General features: G+C 37.0%; 1 protein-coding gene across 2 annotated transcripts in view; it reads left to right on the forward strand.

The window, feature by feature from the left end:
* Nucleotides 1-20,440, forward strand: part of SEMA3A (semaphorin 3A) — a 245,201-nt gene that overhangs the window by 196,036 nt on the left and 28,725 nt on the right. For both annotated transcript variants that reach the window (XM_085083330.1, XM_085083339.1), the window contains 5 exons: nt 10,148-10,290; nt 11,409-11,523; nt 11,615-11,684; nt 12,753-12,897; nt 18,727-18,946. In XM_085083330.1, the coding sequence (XP_084939456.1) occupies nt 10,148-10,290; nt 11,409-11,523; nt 11,615-11,684; nt 12,753-12,897; nt 18,727-18,946 (693 nt within the window). The remainder of the gene's footprint in view (nt 1-10,147; nt 10,291-11,408; nt 11,524-11,614; nt 11,685-12,752; nt 12,898-18,726; nt 18,947-20,440) is intronic.

The following is a 20,440-nucleotide window of genomic DNA, read 5'->3' on the forward strand; positions in this document are numbered from 1 at the left end:
TTAACATATCTTTATCTATATATATATAAATTTAATTCCCTCTTGGTAGACTTTAAAGATTTCTGTTAAGGTAAGTACAGCAAGATTTGGAAGAAGATTTTGTTAGAGAAGCTGGTGTAAGCAGAAACAAGATAACCTTTCAGTGCCAGCTTTTTTACAGATGATCATTCAGAAAAAGCAGAAGAAAAGTTATTTTAAAGACTGGATTACATATTTTTTCCATTCACTGCACAGCTCTTATGAAATAGTTGCAAGCATTCAGTGATAATACATTATCTGTGAATATTGCCACATATCTGAGGTTTCGTGTTTATTGATTCTTTTACTGCTGTTTGAGCAAAATTCAATATCCTTGTAAGTAAGAAGTGTTCCACTGATGTCAGTGAGATTATTCATATTTCCTGAGCTTTATAATAACATTTGTCACACTGTAAAATTTGGTAGTCATGGGGCACAGCTTCAGTTACCCACTCCTTCAATCTCTGTGTCCTGTTCTCCTATTTCTGTAAAGCAACTTCCAGTAAAGGCAGAAAAAAGCTCCATGAGAGAGGAAGGTACAGAACCTTTCTATGTGGTATTTTACATGGACTAGTGAGTCATCAGCTTTTTTCACAAGATTGTGTAAATGGGTTGTCATTATCAATACCCAGTTCTTTTCCATATTTGACATACTGTCAACTTTAATATTTTTTTGCCAGACCTGTTGGTAGAAAGCATTCTTTTAAAAAAATTCCAGTTTCCCGTTTACTGCAGGACCTATATTTTTTACTGCATTTCTTCCTTTTATTACTTTTTAAATACTTCTGTTAAACTTTCTGCCAATTCCTCTCCCTGGGGTTTATGTATCACAAGCAAGTATGCTGCAAAGTCCTCCCTCACTGCTTTTTAAAAACACAAAAATTTTGAGTCTGATACAATGAAATTTTCATTCTTAAAAGTCACAGAAATTATTTCAAATATTCCTGAAGTGCTGTCAGTGAATAAATAAAAAAAGAAGGGTTTTCTTGTACAGAATTAAAGTATAAACCAATGAAACAATGTTTGAGAAGAACAACTTTCTGACAGTGCAGGTAATATTGCAAAACATTTCTGTCTGAAGCAACTGCACAGTTTTCATCTCCTTTGTTCTTTCAAATACCTTTTTTTTTCCTTTTTAATGAACAGAACTAAGTTTCACATCAACAACAAAAGAGTGCATTATTTCAGTTGGGTAAAACCCTGTTAATACCTTACGTTGACTGAAGCTAGATTAAGTTGGAAACACATATTGTGCTCACATTACTAGTGAAAGAGGTTGTCATAACTGATGCTATCACACTGAATACCTCAGGTTGTGCTGAGGGGTTTTGCTTCCTCTTACAGATGCCTTACTGCATTTTGTGTTGCTGTGCTGCCCTGACACATGAGCTAAAGCCAGTCATCCACCCAGACCTTAACTCGCTCTTTGCTGCCATCCCTCATTAATCCTACTTTAAAGGATTTTTATGTCAAGTTGCTTTACACTAGCTGTAAAAGTTCATTATACCAACAAAACGTTTCTCAGAGTTTGACAAAATCACCTCAGTTCTTTAGCCAAATCTAAATGATTTAACAAAGAAATTAAATTGCAAGAGACTGGAAAGGTTAGGAAATTTCTACCAGAGTGTTCTCCACTGGATGACTCCTTGGGAACTGGTGTGGGCAGATATAATTTCCAAATCAATGAACATCCCTCACTGAGAGCTGAGACTCTGCTATGGTAGAGTCCTGTCCAGTTTTTGATGTGACATCAGGGAGATTTTTTTTTGTAGCTACACAGTCCCTTCGACACACTTCAAATTGAACCTGGCAGTACAAAATTTGGAGTTCTTCCTCCTGTTTTCAAAAAAGATGATTTTTGACACAAAGGACATACTTGTTCACTTTTTAGGCAGAAAAAATTGTATTTCTGTGGACAAATGATTCTGGAGGCAGGGTTATTCACTGCATGGAGCTGACAGAGCAATGTTAGGAATTTAGCTTTCAGGAGGCAGAGGCTGAAGGTATGCTTGTCAAGCCAGTGCTGTTCAGTTTGGGGTTTCATGCTTTTGCCAGTAATACTGCTGAGGGCTGTCCCTCTTTCCCTGCACTGGAATATGTTTGCCATGTTAATCTCCAGCTATTCCTCACCCTCAGCCAGGCATTTGCCTCCTGCAAAGTGCTGTGTCAGGAGTTTGGCTGATGGTGTTGCTTCAGCATGTTCCCTCTGCCCTCAGGACACCTTCTTGTACCCTTAATTTCCAGGTGGCAAAGAGAAAGACACATCTCTCAGCATTCTGAAAGGCCTGAGAAAAATCACATTAGTGGAGACGAACAGGTTTGGTTTCTGACTTTTAGATCAACTGCCATAAACTGCTTGGGCATCCCCAGGGACTTGTGCTCCACCTGTGAAGCTTCAGAGCTTACAAAAGGCAGGCCTGTAGCGTGGGTCTATATGCCAAAAGTCTGCAACACCCCAAATCAGAAACATCTTTTGTCTTCCGAGCCTCCACGCTCCACTTCCTCCCCTAATACATCACTTCTTAGCATAAAGACTGTGGTATTTAGTTCTTGTCACTCATCCAGAGCTCTAAAGATACAGGTTACACAGTGAAGGCACAGGCTTTCTAGTGTTTTTATTTCCAAACATCAATGTCAAAAACTTCAGGTAAGTGACTGAGAGAGGAAGAAACAGACTCCTAGCTGAAATTCTCATTAGCTTTAAGAAATACAGAAGGTTGAGTTTAAAGTATTCCTAAATGGAGACAACGTGCTGCAAGCCTCACTTTCTGTTCTGTGATGGACACTAGTTTTCTCAGTTGCCCAATTACTCTCTCCGAGGGACAAGTAAATAAGTTGAAAATTAATTGTGTTGATAGATATACAACAACCTTAAAACATAATCAGTAATGGGAAGGAGGTGTTAATTTTTCTTGTTTTTCTGTAAGGAGATAATAATCACCTCTTTTAAATTAAATAGGGTAGATAGATCATGAGCATTGTTTTGTGAGAAATCTAATTTATGTTGAGCATTAAGCTATAATTTTACTGAACTTTATATTCACTTTTCTTCACCATATAATTAGTCTTTAACAGGGAATCAAAACTATTGTTGTCTCTTTAGAACAAAGGCTTCAGAAACGGATAATTGCATCACAGATCAACATTTTCTCCCTTCTCTTTCCTGTGGGAGTTAAAATGTTATTCCCAAGATATGTTCATGCTGAATTATGCCTCCAAGGCAGATGAGAGAGAGGTCTTGGGTGGCACTCAGGGACTCCAGACGTGCTGAGCACCCCAAACTGAGGTTGTGCTCCTCTCACTGTCACTTGGCCCTGCATCACTGCCACCCTCCTGGAGAACACCCATGGCTCAGTCCCCTTGGCCTTGCCAAGTTTTCACTTTTTGCTTTTGCCCCAAGTAAAAATCATTAATTCCTTAAAAAAAACCATCATTTTAATTCAGTTTTAAGTCTCTCACAATGAGAACGATTCACAGTAAACACTTGAGGTCAAACAACTGAAAAAGCCACAAGGACTAGACTCCTGTTGCTGTAGGTGTAAGTGTACCATTGAGGTGGAGAAGAATTTACATGTGTAAAAACATGGTGTGTCTTTTTTGATGCACGTCTCTTTGTGTGTTACATTGCTGCTTCACCCATGTATTGAAATGACAGAAGTGTGATATGTTGCTGCTGCTTTAATACCTTTCATCCTTGAAAATCTGTAATCTCTTTGTCACACAAGTCACCACTGAAGCATAGCGGTTGGATTCTGTAGAGGAAGCGTTTGTTTGTTGGAGTTTTTTTTAATTATGAAAATAGTTTTGAATAAAACGAAATAAAATAAAATAAGAAAATAAAATAAAATTCAATTTTTTTAAAAGTACATTATTGAAATTAAAAGAAGGCTTAGTTAAACCTTACACTTTCTAGCCTGTTTTATAATCTGTGCCACAAAAATTGTCTTTACTAACCTTTGGGAAATTAATAAAAAAATGATTACACTTCAAAGAAGAAGAAACTAGCTGACATAACTAACACACTACTTTAAGATCATCTTGACTCAAACCACTTGATAAATATCATGTCTTTAAAACCCTTTTTGGTGGGAATTTCCATTGCAAAATCAATGAGGGACCATAGGGCTTCTTGCCTTGTTAATAGCTGCTGACAACTTGATCATGCATGGCCTGCATGCCACACATCCTCCTGACTTTGTAAACAGCGTCTTTAAATGACTTCTCTACTCCATGGTCTGTCCTTTCTGTGTTAGCATCTGACAATAAGTTACCACAAAACCCTCATATTAGCTTCCTAATAGCCACAAGTTATCCCTTGTGCAAAGAGCATTCCTGCTTTGAGGATGTGGTCTGATGCCATCCGTGTTACTGAGGAGCTTCACTGGAAGCGCTGAGTCCATGAGAGCTCTGCTGCATTTGCCTGAGCCAACAGCAGCAAGAACAATGTGAAAGTTGAGGAATTTAAATGAAGGTGCTTTGAAAGAGCACCACTAAAAGCTTTGGTGTTTGGTAAACTACATTCGAGTGTGTAAAACCACAAACCATCTTAGATCTCTCATCACCACATATTAGCAGCTTTGTCCTCTGGTGACCTTGCCTAGGCAGAGGCTCTGCTGTGCACATTTGTGACTGGAGCTGCAAGACTCCTCTCTGTGGGTAGTAGGGCTCACTGTGAGAGCAAGTCCAGATTTTCTGAGGACAGTGTTTGGCTCTCTGTGCTGGGTCTCAGCGGACAGGCACTGTACATTGTTATGAAGTCTTGAGTAGCTGTCTATTTTTGTTGTTGTTAAATTTTTAATTTCAGCTTCTCCTTGGGGTCTCAGACACCCTCCAGTACTTTTCATTAAATTATAGCAATTGCAGTTTTACTGAGCATAAAATTTCCCTAGTTTCCTAGAATTTTCTTGCTGTGAACTGATAAATTAGTCATTTTGACCATAAATACACAATAATAGGGGCATCCAGTTCAAACTCTTTACTAAACAGTTCCTAAGAGAACTGCCCTTTGGCTCCCATCAAGTGATGAAGAGATGACCCCAGCTTCTGTTCCTTCAGCTTACTCAATCTTGACAGCTAAAGGTAATTTCTGTGCCTTCAAGTTTATAGATCTTCATTAAGATGCTAATACAATTCAGTTAGAAAGCCAATTTCTGACTTTTATTGTTCCTTGCTCTTGTGTGTGTGCAGTTGTTGCTGCTAAAGAGTAACATTTGTTAAAGAACCAATGCGGATCGATTTACCTTTGCTTTTTGTCGACCTGAAATGCTGAGACAAGCAAAGCATGTTTCCATTACTTAAATAAGCAAACAATGGCATATAAATCATGGAGACAGCTGGACCAAGGTGTCATTTTCATAAAGAGCCAGATTTCTCAGGAAGGACAGTTTAATGGGCTGCTGCCAGTGAAATGTCTGCAGAGCTGGTAATTGCAGGAGGGCACACAAAGTGGTGTACAAAGGTGTCATGTGGGATCTGAGAAATAGCACCACAGCCAAGACAACTGGAAAAAGGAGAGTGAAAAAGGTGTGGGCTTTAATAATTTGCTTCTTAAAGGGTGATTGTTTTAAATAAAAATCTAGGTTTTTATTTTTAGCTTGTTCATTTTGGCTGCAAGATCAGAGAAGTGTTTTTAGCTTTAATTTTATTTTGATAGTGTTTATGCTGTGGCTTTGTTTCTCCTTTGATCATGCTTAAACACGTTTCAGAAATGTTTGTTTGATGTATGCTGTTTTTTAAAGCAGTCTTCCACATTGTCTGCTTGTGTTTTTTAAAAGCAATGAATCACTGCAAAATATTTGCCATCAAATTATTTCTTAAATCCATTTTCCCAAAACAAGCTTTCTGGACTTTTAACCAATGGGGGACTGCTTTCAAACAAGAAAGTGTTGAACTGTTGTAACAGCTTTTCTGAGGTCTTGGTGGATTGGAAGCAATTTTAGGGTTGCAGAATACTCAATAATTCATACTCAGAGATTTGAAGTCATTCCATCTACCCCCAATAGATGCAGTGCACTGACTTTTACAATGGTTACTGGTGGGTTTGGATCAAAGTCCCACTTCCCATTCAGTAAAACTTTCTTGAAGTTCATTCCAGCATTTCTTTTATGGCTGTGTTGAATGTATGAAATAGGTCAACCTTGACTGAATTATTTTAAACTTCCCATGGGGACCCTTGATACCAAACCTGTTTAATTTTGCAGGGTAAGGCAGGGCAGTCTCGATACTTGAACATACACATTCATGGATGACATTCTCTCTTCTCCTGCATGGGTGAGCAATTAGGAGAGTCAAGGAGAAGTCCCCAATTCCCTCATCTGTGGATATCTCCCTTCCAGTCCTCAAAGAAGAGCAATAAAAAAGTGCTGTGCAGTCCGTGGAGAGGGCTGTGTTGCGTGACTGCTGGCCATCTGGCTGATTGATTCATCAGGACCCTCAACAGCCAGCAGTGAGCATGGTCTGAAGCCCTGGGGTTAAATGCAAGAGTGCATCAAGCCTCGGGCAAGTCAAACAGGCCCTCTCCTAGTGAAACAATAAAGAACACACTACAGATCACTAGTTCACACCACCCACTTCTTAGCTTTATAACCCATGAAATTATCAACCACATTTCTCTCTCTCTCTCTCTCCACACATGGTATCATGATGTTGTTTCTGTGATCAGTACATTCATTCTGAAACAGAAATTAATCTATTTCTATATACAAGAGAACACATGTAGCCTGTTCTTCCTTTATGTGCTTCACTGCATAGACATAGATCTGTCAGATGGAAGAGGGGGAAAAAGCCAAACACCACTAGGTAACAAGAGCAAGGGTCCTATAACATGAAGAACCACTCTTTTATTGACTAAAACATATCGATTTAACTAGATGGAAAAACAGTCTGAGGTGTGCTCAGTAAGAAACATCACTGTTGCTCAAGAAAAACTGCTACATGACCTACAATGGATGTGTTTCTAATATGAGGCTGTGTGACTACTTAATTTTGAGGGATTTGGTTAGGATTATTAATCACCAATTGAAAATCTGAATCCATCTCAGATGAGCAGTGGTAAGAAGTGGATACAAAGCATATTCACATGCACTCTGGCTATGGCATTAATTTTATCTGCCTTCCTCACAACCCTCTTCTCTGCTATCACTCTGACAGAATTATTTGAAATACATATTTTCAATTTATTCAACTATTTTTCTATCATTGTTGTGTCAGTCCTGCTTTAATACTAAACTGTCTTACTGTTTCTAGGTTCACTTGCAAAGTTATGAGAGGGAAAGAAAAGAATAATAATATGCTAACCGAGGGCAAGTTTACATAACCAGTGCTGTATCAGCAATATTTTTGACTCAAATGGAACTCCCCACAGTATCTGCATAGGCCAATGTAAAGTTAGATTTTTGATGCCTGATAATATAGTGATTTATTTTAGAACTTGATATCTTGTGATTTACAAAACCCATTGAGCTAGAAACAAATCATTCAACCATTTGGGAATGTGTTTAGGTTTTGGTTGAATATTATTTTTTACCCTTTTTCATTAAGACTTTAAGGATGTAAAAACATATACAGAAGAGGTTCTCCAGATCCAGTAGCCAAAACAGTGTCTTCTATTGGGTATCCTCTTTCTCTGATGGATCCTTCCCCAGGCTCCAGTGCAAAAATTTTCAGGCTGTAGCCCTTGTTTCTTGAGATTCAAGTTGCATGCAAAACCCTAGTATATAATATAAAAATAGTCTAGATACTAGTTATCTTGGTTCTTGTGTCAGTGTAACTTTTGAAGGCTATTAAATGCATGCTAGAAAGAAAAGCAGCAAATTTAATAGCTTGCATGATGGGGATTTGAGGTGGAGAGCTTAAGATCTCAGATTTTTCATGTTTTCAGATGTCTGAAAATGTTATTTTAACAAACAGCAGGTAGTAGATACAGTTTCACAGAGATCGTTCTGCAGCCTGTGTTGTTCAACATGTTCAGAGAAAACCTGAAAAAGGGGTTGTGCAGCAGGATGAGAGGTTGGGGTTTTTTCACATGATGCTAAGTTACTCAGCATAGTGAGACAAAGGAAGACTGTGAAGGATCACAAAAGGATCTTACGCAACTGGGTAGCTAAGCAATCAAATGACAAATTAAATTATTCGTGATGAATGATGTAGTGATAAACCGTGGGGAAAACCATGAGGAAAACATGCCTATCTTCACATATAAAAGAATGGGCTGTGGACAGAGCACCACCAATGGAGAGTGATGTGCTGGGGTTATAGCACATAGCTTCCATGGCAATTTCAGATTACTGCTTAGGAGCTGTCAAATAAATATGAAATGTTTGGAATTGATAGAAAAAAAAAAAAAAATCCGAAACCAACAGAAAATTCAACAAAGGGAATTGCTACAGCCCTTGTTAAAGAGAATGGTTTATCCACATCTTGAACACTGTGCATTTTTCCAAGACAGGAATTGAGAGGAACCAAATGAAGCTATTGAGATAAATGTTCAAAACACAAAATCAGAAATAAATTTTAATTCTTTACATTGTGTAGGTGAGGAACAAACTCCAAAAGGACATGTTGAATGCTGGAAATTTGCATAGGTTTAAGAAGAAAATAGACAGATAACTGGATGGAAACACTTGAGAATCATTAAGCACACAGAAAGCTACACTGAAAATAATTGAAGGAAAGGACTTTATTTTTGGATAGTGTTATTTGTACTCACCATATTATTTCTTGTCTTGAATAATTACTTCTGGACTATATTGGAGTTTGTGTATTGATCTAACTAATCTTTGGTCTAAGCCAGTAGGGTCATCCTTCTGTACTCATATATATATCTACATACACACACACACAAGGACATGAGAATATATACATATGTATACACATTGAGTACGTGATAATATACACACACATACACAAAATCATGCAGTATCTACTCATATAATAGAAACATCTAAACTTCTACATGCATATATATAAATATATCAAAATATGTTGCTTAAAAACACTGCCATCCTTAATAAGGCAATGGGTTGTACAGGCCATCTAGTACAAGCTGACAAAACATAGCAAAGTGCATTAGTTCCATGACTGTAAAGCAGTAAACATACACTGAAAAGACGTTAATACAGACACTAAAATAGCTTATAATTTCACATAGGAACAGGACTCTGAGTAGTTAAATATAGTTCACAGTTAATTATCCCAGCAGGATGTAGAATGGTTATAAAACAGATTGGTAAATCTGTTGGATATGCCTTCTTTTTCCAAATATAGTGAAAGATACCAGCTGAAGTATCTCTGTAAAATACAGCGATGAGCCAGATGCACCACTGGCATGAATCTATTGATAGGAGTTCTATAAAATTCTCTCTCCCAAACATTTTTTGCAGCACCTTTTATATAACTGATCATTATGTCCACATTGTATGAATTCTCATTTGTTGATGTATCTTTTTTACCACCAAATAAAGTTGTCACTCTAAATGCTAAGAAATAAAGTTTATGTATGTAAAAAAAACTTTACGAAAATGACAAGACAAAGTATTGTGTTGTCAACTTGAGTAGAAATTCTAAACTGCATTACTCTTCTAAAAAGAAGAGAAAAATTTGGGGATTTGGGATCTCACGTGGAAGTAGACAGTATCAATCAAAATGTATTTTTCAACCTAACTTTTTTTGACAGTTATGCATTAACAATTTTCTAGGTGTAAAATTTTTTTTCTTTTATTGCTAAAATGAGAACTTTACATTTGTGTCAATAATTCTTTAATTTTAAGTGTGACATATACAGAAAGATTACTAAGTCTAGATATCCAGGGAATAAAATGTCAGTAATAAATACATGGAATTATGAAACCAACGTTATACAAACATTTGTAAAGAGATTTCATAAACATTTGATTGCTCCAATAATAAAGTTAAGATTTGTTCATTAAATACGTGTAGGAAACGCCTCAAAGATAAGAGGAATGTAAATACCTGTCACAGGTTACAGGTGGTTATATACCTAATACAGAAATATTTGCCATGGGATGCAATGATTTGGTCTTGGGTAGAAAAATGACAGTTCATTTACGTAAGGGAGACGAGTGATATAGTTTGTGGAGTAGTAACATACAGAATGGCATTGTCTTCTCAGATCCCAGATTTGTCAGTGCTCACCTGATACCAGAGAGTGACAATCCAGAAGATGACAAAATCTATTTCTTCTTCCGTGAAAATGCGATTGATGGAGAGCACACTGGAAAAGCCACTCATGCCAGAATAGGGCAGATCTGCAAGGTAAGATGATTCTTGGTGCAATACTGAATGCACTTGCAAGCAATTTTAGAAGCTGTGTTTCCTTGCCTCTGAAGTATTCAGTATTAACACTAGCATTGTACTAAAGCAGGGGCCATCTCAGGAGAAAAATAGTTTGGGGATAACACACAGAAAGGAACACTATTCAATTCTTTTTTGGGGTGAAATTTCCCAAACTACGATGTTTGGTTTAAAAAGTCATAGGGATCTTCTGAGGCTTAGTGTCTGTGAAAAAAAGCCTTTTACAGCAATGTGATACTTTCAGGTAGGCCAAAAACATTTAAAGAATTTGCTTTTCAAATGTTAATACCTCTCCATTCCCACATGAGTGAAAACCTTTAAAACAGAGGCAAAGGAAGATATAAAAAAATAGTTCTCTAGGGTTAGCTGTAGAAACGGGCAACCCTTCCAAAGACCCTCAGTGACTCCAAAATTAATCATTTGTCCACACTGATAAATGTCCAGCTGCTTTTCTGACAGACTCTCAAAAAGATTTCTGCTAATGAAATTATATTAAAATATGTTGTAGATTTGGCAACTGTGATGTTTACAGTAAAATTTCATGTTAATCCATAAGCATGATTTCAGTTTACCTCCTTGAATTCAGAGTTAGCTGCTTTAAAACCAATTACCCTATAAGTATGAAGTCCTTGGGGCCCTTTGTTTCTGTGTTTTGCAGCTGTACAACTGATCCCACTGTTCTGGCATTTTTATCTACTTTGTTCCATTGCAACTTGCATTTCTACTTTGTTGCTACCCAGTTCAGCATAATAAACTCAGCTTTTCCAGGACGTGGCACACTGGGATCTCTGGAGCTAAATATTCTGCCTGTTTCTCTTTTTCCAGTGTTATACATGTATTAAGGTATATAAAGAGGTTTGCACTTTTTTGTTTTTAAATTATGTGCTAGTATGAAAAATAACAATACCATGTAAAATATAATTCAGAGTTTGTGTCTTTGCAACATAATATTACTTCTGTATTTAGAGGGTGAATTTTTCTCTCTTGTTTGGGTATCATCTTATGTACTGTATTTGTAGTCTATTGATACTTCAAACAAAGACTTGCTAAATATTAATGCAAAATACTTTTGTTATTAGAATGACTTTGGTGGACACAGGAGCCTTGTTAACAAATGGACAACTTTCCTCAAAGCACGTCTGATTTGTTCTGTGCCAGGACCCAATGGCATTGACACACACTTTGATGAACTACGTAAGTGGAGAAATGGCCAGAATATAGAAATGTCTGCTGGTGTTATCTGTATGACTTTAACCTTCTTTTCTTTCTCTTGTTATTGTTATAGAGGATGTGTTCCTAATGAACTCAAAAGACCCTAAAAATCCAATAGTCTATGGAGTGTTTACAACTTCCAGGTACAGAGCATATCATTTTACTTGCATGGAAACTTGGGTGGCTGCTTGTTTAAAGAGGTCTCTTTGTTAAAAGTGTTTTTAAAAAAACATGAAATTTTCTTAACCTTTGAACTGAGAAGTCAATGGCAGCAAGAAGTAATGAATTAGGTTTCTTTCTTATGAGAAGTGTACATCATCACTCTGAAGCTAGCAAACACAAAGACTATCAGTTTCTCAGGCTGTTCTTGCCATTGAATTGGCTTTTTTAGCCTGGATCAGCATTTGTAGCCCTTTCCACACAGATTTGGAAAAAGAACACAAGCATAAATAAACTTGTTTGGGCACAGTGAAAAATAGAAAATCTGTGGAGTGAGAAATTAGCTCTCAAGGAGATATTAGTGAAAAATATTGCTGAAATCTGCAAAGTTTAACAATTTTTTGAAAGGTCTGTTATTGAATCACATATAACCGTGACTTGAATGTTTTTGTTTCATTGTGCTTTCACCAAGAACAAAATATACTTGTAGCTTTGGCCTGAGGAATGTTTGCAGTACTGGTTGTATTGCCACATTTTTCTGTGAAGGAAACAAGTTTTCGTTTCTAAACACAAAGAATGTTTCTAGTGATACCAAGCGTAGTAGCAGGAGATTTACAAGTCCTTACTGTCTTCTGTAAGAAATGTCAAGGTAAGAAGCAACACTGAAGTTTGCACATGTGCTGCCCAAGTGATGGAAGAGACTGCTAAAAAAAATGGAAAAATGTGAAGTGTAAGAGAGAATTGAATAGTTCTCTAGGGACAGCCTTACTGAAATTTACTCAAATTTGGGCTTTGGCCTTCTGGGGACAATATGTTTTAAATAGTGGAATAGCAGCCATCTGCTTAGGAAGAGGTCTGGGAGATCGTATCAGTTTTGCTGAACTTTCACAGGAGGTGAGTGAGGATTGCTCTGAGAGCATGTCAGAGGTTTGATAATCAGCACATGCAATAAATTAGAAAGCACCAAGCTGCTATTCCCATAGCTCTACCACTTGATTAAACAGACTGATAATTTAAAGAAACTGACTTGAATTCTTTTCCCTCATTTTCAGCAATATCTTCAAGGGATCAGCAGTGTGTATGTACAGCATGACTGATGTGAGGAGGGTATTTCTTGGTCCCTATGCCCACCGAGATGGTCCCAACTACCAGTGGGTTCCTTACCAGGGGCGAGTGCCATATCCACGGCCAGGAACTGTGAGTACCCTGAGAAACACAGCAATCTAAACTCGGGAAACTATGGAAAATACTTTCACACATTACGTGGTCCTTGAGCTGAGATCCAGGAAAGAAACTGACACAGATAACGGAATGGATGGAGTGGCAGAAGGGAAAACTAACAGTTCCTCCAGGTCCAGAATGTACTGATTTTCTTGTAACATATTGAAACTGCAGTAACAACTTCACTTGGGTTTTGATTTTGGCATTCATATTAACAACTTCAGAAGAAGTTTGGGTAATAGCTGGAGACTTTTACTGAAAGTCAAATGTTTAATAAATTATATTGTATTATCCTTTCCTTGGAATTTGGTTTTGGTCCAGATATTAGCTGAGCCATTCTCAGTGGGAATGAATGAAAAACAGAGGATCTGCCTGACTGTTAAGAACTTTCAGTTGACATTCAATCTAGGACCGTGAAACAGATATTTCTGCCATAGATTATATAGAATGATTAGACTGGCATTTTAAAAACGTGTCTGCTTCTACCTGATTCTCTGTTTCTGGTATATGAATGACTAAAATACTGGTCTATATAATATGTCCATATTTGCAACTCTCAACTGATACAATAACATTCCAGAAATATTTAACTGCCTCTGATATTTCCAGTACTCTAAGAAGGTGGGACATTTATGAAACAAGCATTAATTGTATACATTGAGGTTGCTCCTTAGCTTGTAAAAATCACCTTGGCCCATTCAGGGCCTGAACTGTTATTGCAGAAGATGAAATATATATGTATACATGTATACATATATGTGTAAATAATATATATGTCTATAACATTATTTTTAAAGTCTTCTTAAGTATAAGACACAAAAGAAAGCAGGAATAACTTTGCTTCTTGAATTCATTGTATTTTCTACTTTTCTCTGGTAGGTTTGAAACTGTCCTTTCAAACCTGATCTTTCAACTGATATATATGCTCAGCCTAATGAAAATTACTTCCTAAGTAACAGAAAAGAGTGGCTCCCTGACAGCTGTATTCCTCAGCACTCCTCACTCCTTCTCTGAGACTGACGGAATTTCTAATTTTTTCCAGAGTTAAAATACAAGCTCTGCAGCATAAAAGAGGTTTCATTTTCTCACTTGATGTTGAAACTTTTTTCTTTTCAATTACTGCAGTTAATTCCAATATGCCAGGGTGTTGGATGTTTTTTGAAGTTGTATTGTTTTACATCTCTGTGGAAAATGTGAATGAGTAGATATTTTTGGTATTTCTTGTATAGCTATCGTCACCCTCTTTTCAGTCTAACAGACTTAGTGTTCATTATTCTGTTTCTTTATATTCCTTTTTGATTCCAGTATTGATTAACAATTCTGAACAAAAAACTATAAAAGATACTGTGTAGAACTATGGACAAAGAAGAATGTTGCATGTTTCTATCACAGAAATAGACTGAGATAAAGAGCTGACTGCTGCACAGAGGCTCTTTTGCATTCATTCCTCTACAGAGTTCATATGCAGCTCTACTGAGGTTCTGAATGCACAACTGAAATATTTGCTCTTGAGATTGGCATCACAGTTCTGACCTCAGTTATGCCTGGGGGTTACTCCAAAACTTCTCTGAGGGTCTTGATCTGAGATTCATATGGGAAAAGAATAACTTGATCAACTTCTCCAGAATAAGCAGAAAAGCAAGGACCAGAACTCAGCCCTTAAGTGGCAAAGGGAGCTAAGCCACCAGAGCCTTTGTCAAAGTAAGGAAATGCAGTTAAGTTACAGATACTTTTGTTTCTGCCTACCCTATCAGAATGGAGTTTATCTTTACAACTTCATTATAAAATGCTTTTATTAAGATTCACAAAATGGAAAGATGTTCAGGTTCCACCATAAGCTGTTTTCTTGCCGAAAGGCAAATGTGATCCCAAATTTTACAAGTCTGCATAGCCCTGCAGATGTAGCACAGGAGGACATGCACTGGAAATGTTGTTAAAGTGGCTGAGGCCAGCAGTTTCTCCTAGCCCCACTGCCTGTCACTCTAATCCTGGGTTCTGCCACTTTGAAAAAAGAGGAGTGCCCTCACAGTTGTTAAAATAATTCTGTTGTATTACCAGGATAAAAGTGGATTTTAAAATGAGGTACTTTTCTATCTGAAAAAAAGCTTTTTTGTTTCTAAAGTGATAAAGGTGGGTGTGTTTTCAATGGTTTGAAGATCTATTGAGAATAAAGAAGAAAAAGATTTTGAAGTTCTTTAGATGTCAGACCTGTGGACTCCTTTTCCAAGAAATGCAGAAAGACATGGGGGAAAAAAGCCTGATCTTCTTACAGTAATTCATTTCCAGATTGCACTGCAGTTAAACAGTGCTGAATTATCTCAGGAATTTAATAGGTGAAGTGCCAGTAAACTTCTTGAGCATCTGGTGACTTGCCCAGTATGAGTAAAAGAAAAGGAAAGTAAATGGTTCTTTTGAAAAACCAGAAAGCTTTGTAAACAATTCTACATCAGCCTCACATGTAACAAAGAAGTTACCAGAATTTTTCCTGTAAGATCTACAGAACCTGGTTTTTATTTTTAATTTGATTTTTCTTTTTTTAACTTTTTAACAGTATTTGGGATAGGAGGGAGGATTTTTGTGTATACCTCATCTTAACTGAGGTATCTCATCCTGAACTCCTATCTGATTTTCTGTGAATTCAGCTACAGAGCTCAGGTTTTCTCTGCTTCATGGCACAAAGAGTTATGACCAAAACACTTTTTCTTCCTACCCAAATGGAGATACTGATTTGTTCTGTTGGATTCCCTACTAGGCCAGTTAGGGAATAGGCTAGTTCCCTCCTCCTAAGTGATCAACCCCCCTGGCATTATATACTGGGGACCAACAATTGGAAGTGAATGTAAAATGCAAGAGTTCTTTCACTCTACTTAAATCCAAGATGAAACTAATTTCTCCAAACTTTTTCAGGATATTTGTATTCATTCCTATATATTGGCACATGGAAACCTATTTCTTTGTTAACAATGGGATTGATTTGGTATATTATCATAAGTTTTGATACCAAGGATAGTGTCTTTGTTGTGTCTCCTGCTTTTGTAACTGTAATATAAAATATGACTGGGCTTTCCTCTTCAGGACAACTGTTCTATTCTATTCTATTCTATTCTATTCTATTCTATTCTATTCTATTCTATTCTATTCTACTCTATTCTTCTATTCCTGAGTTGAGATTCCTGTGCAAGCAATATGGACTATGGATTGGCTAAATCTCACCTACTGATGGTGCCCATTTTGCTCATTGACAAGGGAGGGATTTACAGCAATGGCAGTTTGATTTCATCTAGGTTTTCTAAAGTAGGATGAGATGGCTGTGAGCTACAGCCTGGTCCAGGGAATGCACCTTAAGCTTTACATGTGAAGACACAAGGTTACAATTTTTTTTTTTTTTTTTTATTCTCAGAAAAGCAAGGGATTGAAGGAGTAATCAGGGTCTCAGAATTGAGAGTCTTCAAACACACAGAACAATGACTCTAATTCTAGTTTTATGATTTTTCTGCACAAAGTATATCTTGGTCCATAGAACCATAGAATATCCTGAGTTGGAAGGGAACCACAAGGGAACTGAGTCCAGCTCCTGGCTCTGAACAGAGCAGCCCCAAGAATTACACCATGTGCCTGAGAGCATTGTCCAAATACTTCCTGAGCTCTGGCACTCTTGGTGCTGTGGCCACTTCCCTCGGGAACTTGCTTCATATTGCTGCAAGAAAAATCCTTTGTTAGAAAATGAGCCAGAAAGTAAATATTCAAGCAGTCGAAACACAGCTGAAATTCATTTGCTTAGAAATGAAATGAAAATTCATTTAGTATTTTTTCAGTGTTTGCCCAGCTGCAATTAACAATACTTAGTTCTTGTGTAGTGATTTTTATACACAGAGTACTTTACATCTATTATCTAATTAATTGTTATCTAATTAATCCAAGTAATTAGTACTGAACTGTAGTTAGAATATTAATTGAGATTTAAAGCAAACTTAAAATTTAAATGTGGCATTTGAAACACTGTTTTTGAGACAGGCAATGGTTTGACCAACAATTGTGAAAAGTCCATCTGATTTTCTCTTTGTCATATTTTTGTACAAAAGAGCAAGAACATATAATAAGAAGAAAAAGATTAAAAAATCTTGACAAAATATAATAGATAACTAACTTGGTTTCTGCTTTGTCTGTTCCACGTGCCTTAATCAAATATTCTTCTTCACTCTATTCTTCCCTTCCATACAAACAGAATACAGGAAGTTGCTTACTAACACTTATGCCAACAAGGGACAATTTACACTTTATGTCTCCATGCTGGAAGTGTTCCTTTGCTGAGTATAGCAACTACTCCTTTTGACAACATTGATTTTTAAATTTCATTTCTGTTGAATTATTAATAATTTGGATCAAGGTGATAGCAAAGACAATTGATTTCTTCTGTTGACCATCCTGCAAGGTCTGGATTCTTGCTTAATAAGATCTTGTCTGCTAGGTTTTTAATGTAATTGGAAGGTATTTTATATGTGGATATAAAGGGCAAATTATCTAGGACATTTTAACACCAGTTGTTTATATTTGAAGTTCAAATACTGCAAAATAATTATTTTCAGCTGAGATTCAGTGTTTTATACATCTTCAAGAGTTACCTGAACAGTTCAGCAGTGGGGGGTCACCAAGACCTTTGACAAATATCTTCGGCCTGGTGGTGTCATGGCTCATTTTCTTCACCCATTCAACTATGCTAATACACTACTGATGCTTATATTAATGTTGCAACTAACAGTTCATAAAATACTTACCAATTCTACAGAAGATGAGGGTAAATGGTGGTGATCAGCCACAGTTCTTGAGTCTCCCGATGCGGGTATGTGGTAGCTGAAAGTGGAGGAATACTTTTGTGGCTACCAACACCATAGTCTTACCTTTCCTTTTCAGCCTCTGGTTTTTGCATACATTGGGAGAATGAGCTAAATGTGAAAAGTAGAACCTTGTGCTTTTCACAGATGAGAAGCAAAACTGTCTGGCCCAACCCTGGGTATACACAGGGGAAAAAGGACTCTTTGCTGTCTCACTTTGTGGAACCAAATTAATCCCATTGGGACACCAACAGTTCTGTCACTGTGCAGGACAGCGAGGAGTCATTGCAGTTCCTTAATGAGACTCATGTCACCTAAGAGTGCACATGGGCAGTATCATGAGCAACATTCACAAAAGGCTTTCTTTAGAATTAGTAGGGAGAAAAAAAGATGCATTTAAGACATGAGTCATTAGATTTGATTTAGCATAACAGGATCCATGTCATCAGGACTACCTGGAGGGCACAGACTTGTTGAGACAAGCAGGGGTTTGAAAAGTCAGTAGAACAGAGCATTGTCCCAGGATTTAAGGATTTGTGTCCTCACATAGTGATTTGGATTTACTTCCAGCCAAATTCTGAAGACAATACTTTGAAACAAAGATGGTGGCATAATTAATTAATTTTGTGTTGTGTACACAACCGAATACTGAATTGCTTGCCTCTTATTGAATGATTTAGGTATTTCAGGATTTCTTCCTTCTGCCAATTAAAGACTAATACAAATCAGTACTGGGCTTAAAAGCCTTTTCCACTGAATAGGAGTAAGAAAAGTGATGTATGAGGATCATTTGCATTCTGTTAACTGTATTGGTTTAAATCCAAAATAAATTAAAAAATAGAGACTATGAGTGACAGAATTAACTTTTGCTGTCTGTCACAAACACTTAGATTTCCTGATATATTTAATTATAGACTGGGGTCACTGGGATGATAAATAATAAAATGTAAAACATTTCCTTTTTTATTTCCAGTGTCCCAGTAAAACATTTGGAGGTTTTGATTCCACCAAGGACCTTCCTGATGAAGTTATCACATTTGCCAGAAGTCATCCAGCCATGTACAACCCAGTATTCCCCATCAACAACCGTCCAATCATGATTAAAACTGACGTGGATTACCAGTTCACACAGATTGTGGTGGATCGAGTAGATGCAGAAGATGGCCAATATGATGTGATGTTCATTGGCACAGGTGAGAAGTCTTGAATCTATGCTTTATGCTCCTCCAGGCTTGATGGAAACACAGAATAGATTTCATACTCTGAAAGTTAGAACACTGACTGAAAAACAATGTAAACCTGTGAAAATTTGGGGCAGCACTCAAAACTGTGCATGTGGGGAGGTCTTTGTTATGAACATTCACTGTTACAGGTTCAGGCCATGGCCTGCACAGCTTAATTCTTTAGGAACTTTGCCAACTGGATTAAGATCAAACCACTCTCTTTCCAACTACTGCTATTAGGGATTTTTATTAGAAATGTCTTGCCTTCTTAATTGTAATTTAGTATTAAAATGAGGGGTTTGAGGTGCCCATTTTGAAGTGCAGTGTAAGAAGTATTAACGTGAATGAGGCAAGTATCCAGGTATGGGAAAAGTCTTGTGTGCCTTTTAAGTATTTCAAGTATTGCCTTAAGATGCTCAGCTCTTCAGCCAAAAGGGTGCATCGTTTTATTTAAGATGAAGATATCTGGCACATAAAGAGTGTTTTCAGAAGAGCTGGTATTCAAATAGAAACATGATATCCTTTCCACAGCATTTGTGGAATCATGCAGCTTGGACATCTTAGAGAAGTGAAAATACGCATTTAGAAAAGACATTTTTTCTAGAAAAGTAATAAAGTGTGTCCAGAAATTGCGTTGCAGCTGATACACATTTTCGTAAATTCAGTAGTTTCACAGCTGTGCTGAGTAGCAATTGGTGGGTCTGTTTCTTCACCTCTGAAGATTTTCCATTAGTTGGCTGATGTTTCAATTATGTTGAATAAAAGTATTTTAAACTTCTGCTGAACGTAATTGCTAGTAATTAGACATTGGCATCATGAAGCCAAAGCAAATCAAACTGAAACCCTACTGCTTCTTTTCAGCGTTGGATCAAAAAATAAAAAAAACCTGTCTATGTATCTTATAACAGTGCAATTTTTTACATGGTTTAAATACAGTTCTGGTACTCTAGACCTGGGGTCAGATTTCCAAAGCAATAAATGTAGGTTTCTTTCATGTTGATGCTTGAAATGTATTATGTGTAAACTGAGAGCTGATGAAACTTTGTGTACCAAGCAGAGTGCTAGCATAACAATTCAGAGCATTTACTGCAGAAAACGCAGCTCTGCAGGAAGAGTTCCAGCACTTTAAAGCTGTGAACTGAGTTATTAGATACCAGTGCTCCAGTATGTTCTCGTATAAAACATTGAAAAGTATTTTCATATGATCTTACACAACATGTATATTTTCCATCACACATTAGAGACTTCAATGCCATCTACAAGTCACAGTGTTTGGTGCCTTTCAACAAGTCTTCTATGACCTGATTCAGTCCAGAAAAAACAAATTAGTGACATATTGAGTATGATGCTGAACAAACATAAGGAACTTATTTAAGTCTGTTTCTTGAGCTCAAAAGGTGGCATTTAACTCTCCAAAGCTTGGCCTTTGGGCTAAGAAAAATGCATTGGTTTCTGCAAGGGAAA

Source organism: Lichenostomus cassidix, chromosome 1Aa (assembly GCF_008360975.1).
Source record: "Lichenostomus cassidix isolate B80296 chromosome 1Aa, HeHo_3.0, whole genome shotgun sequence".
Classification (NCBI taxonomy): domain Eukaryota; kingdom Metazoa; phylum Chordata; class Aves; order Passeriformes; family Meliphagidae; genus Lichenostomus; species Lichenostomus cassidix.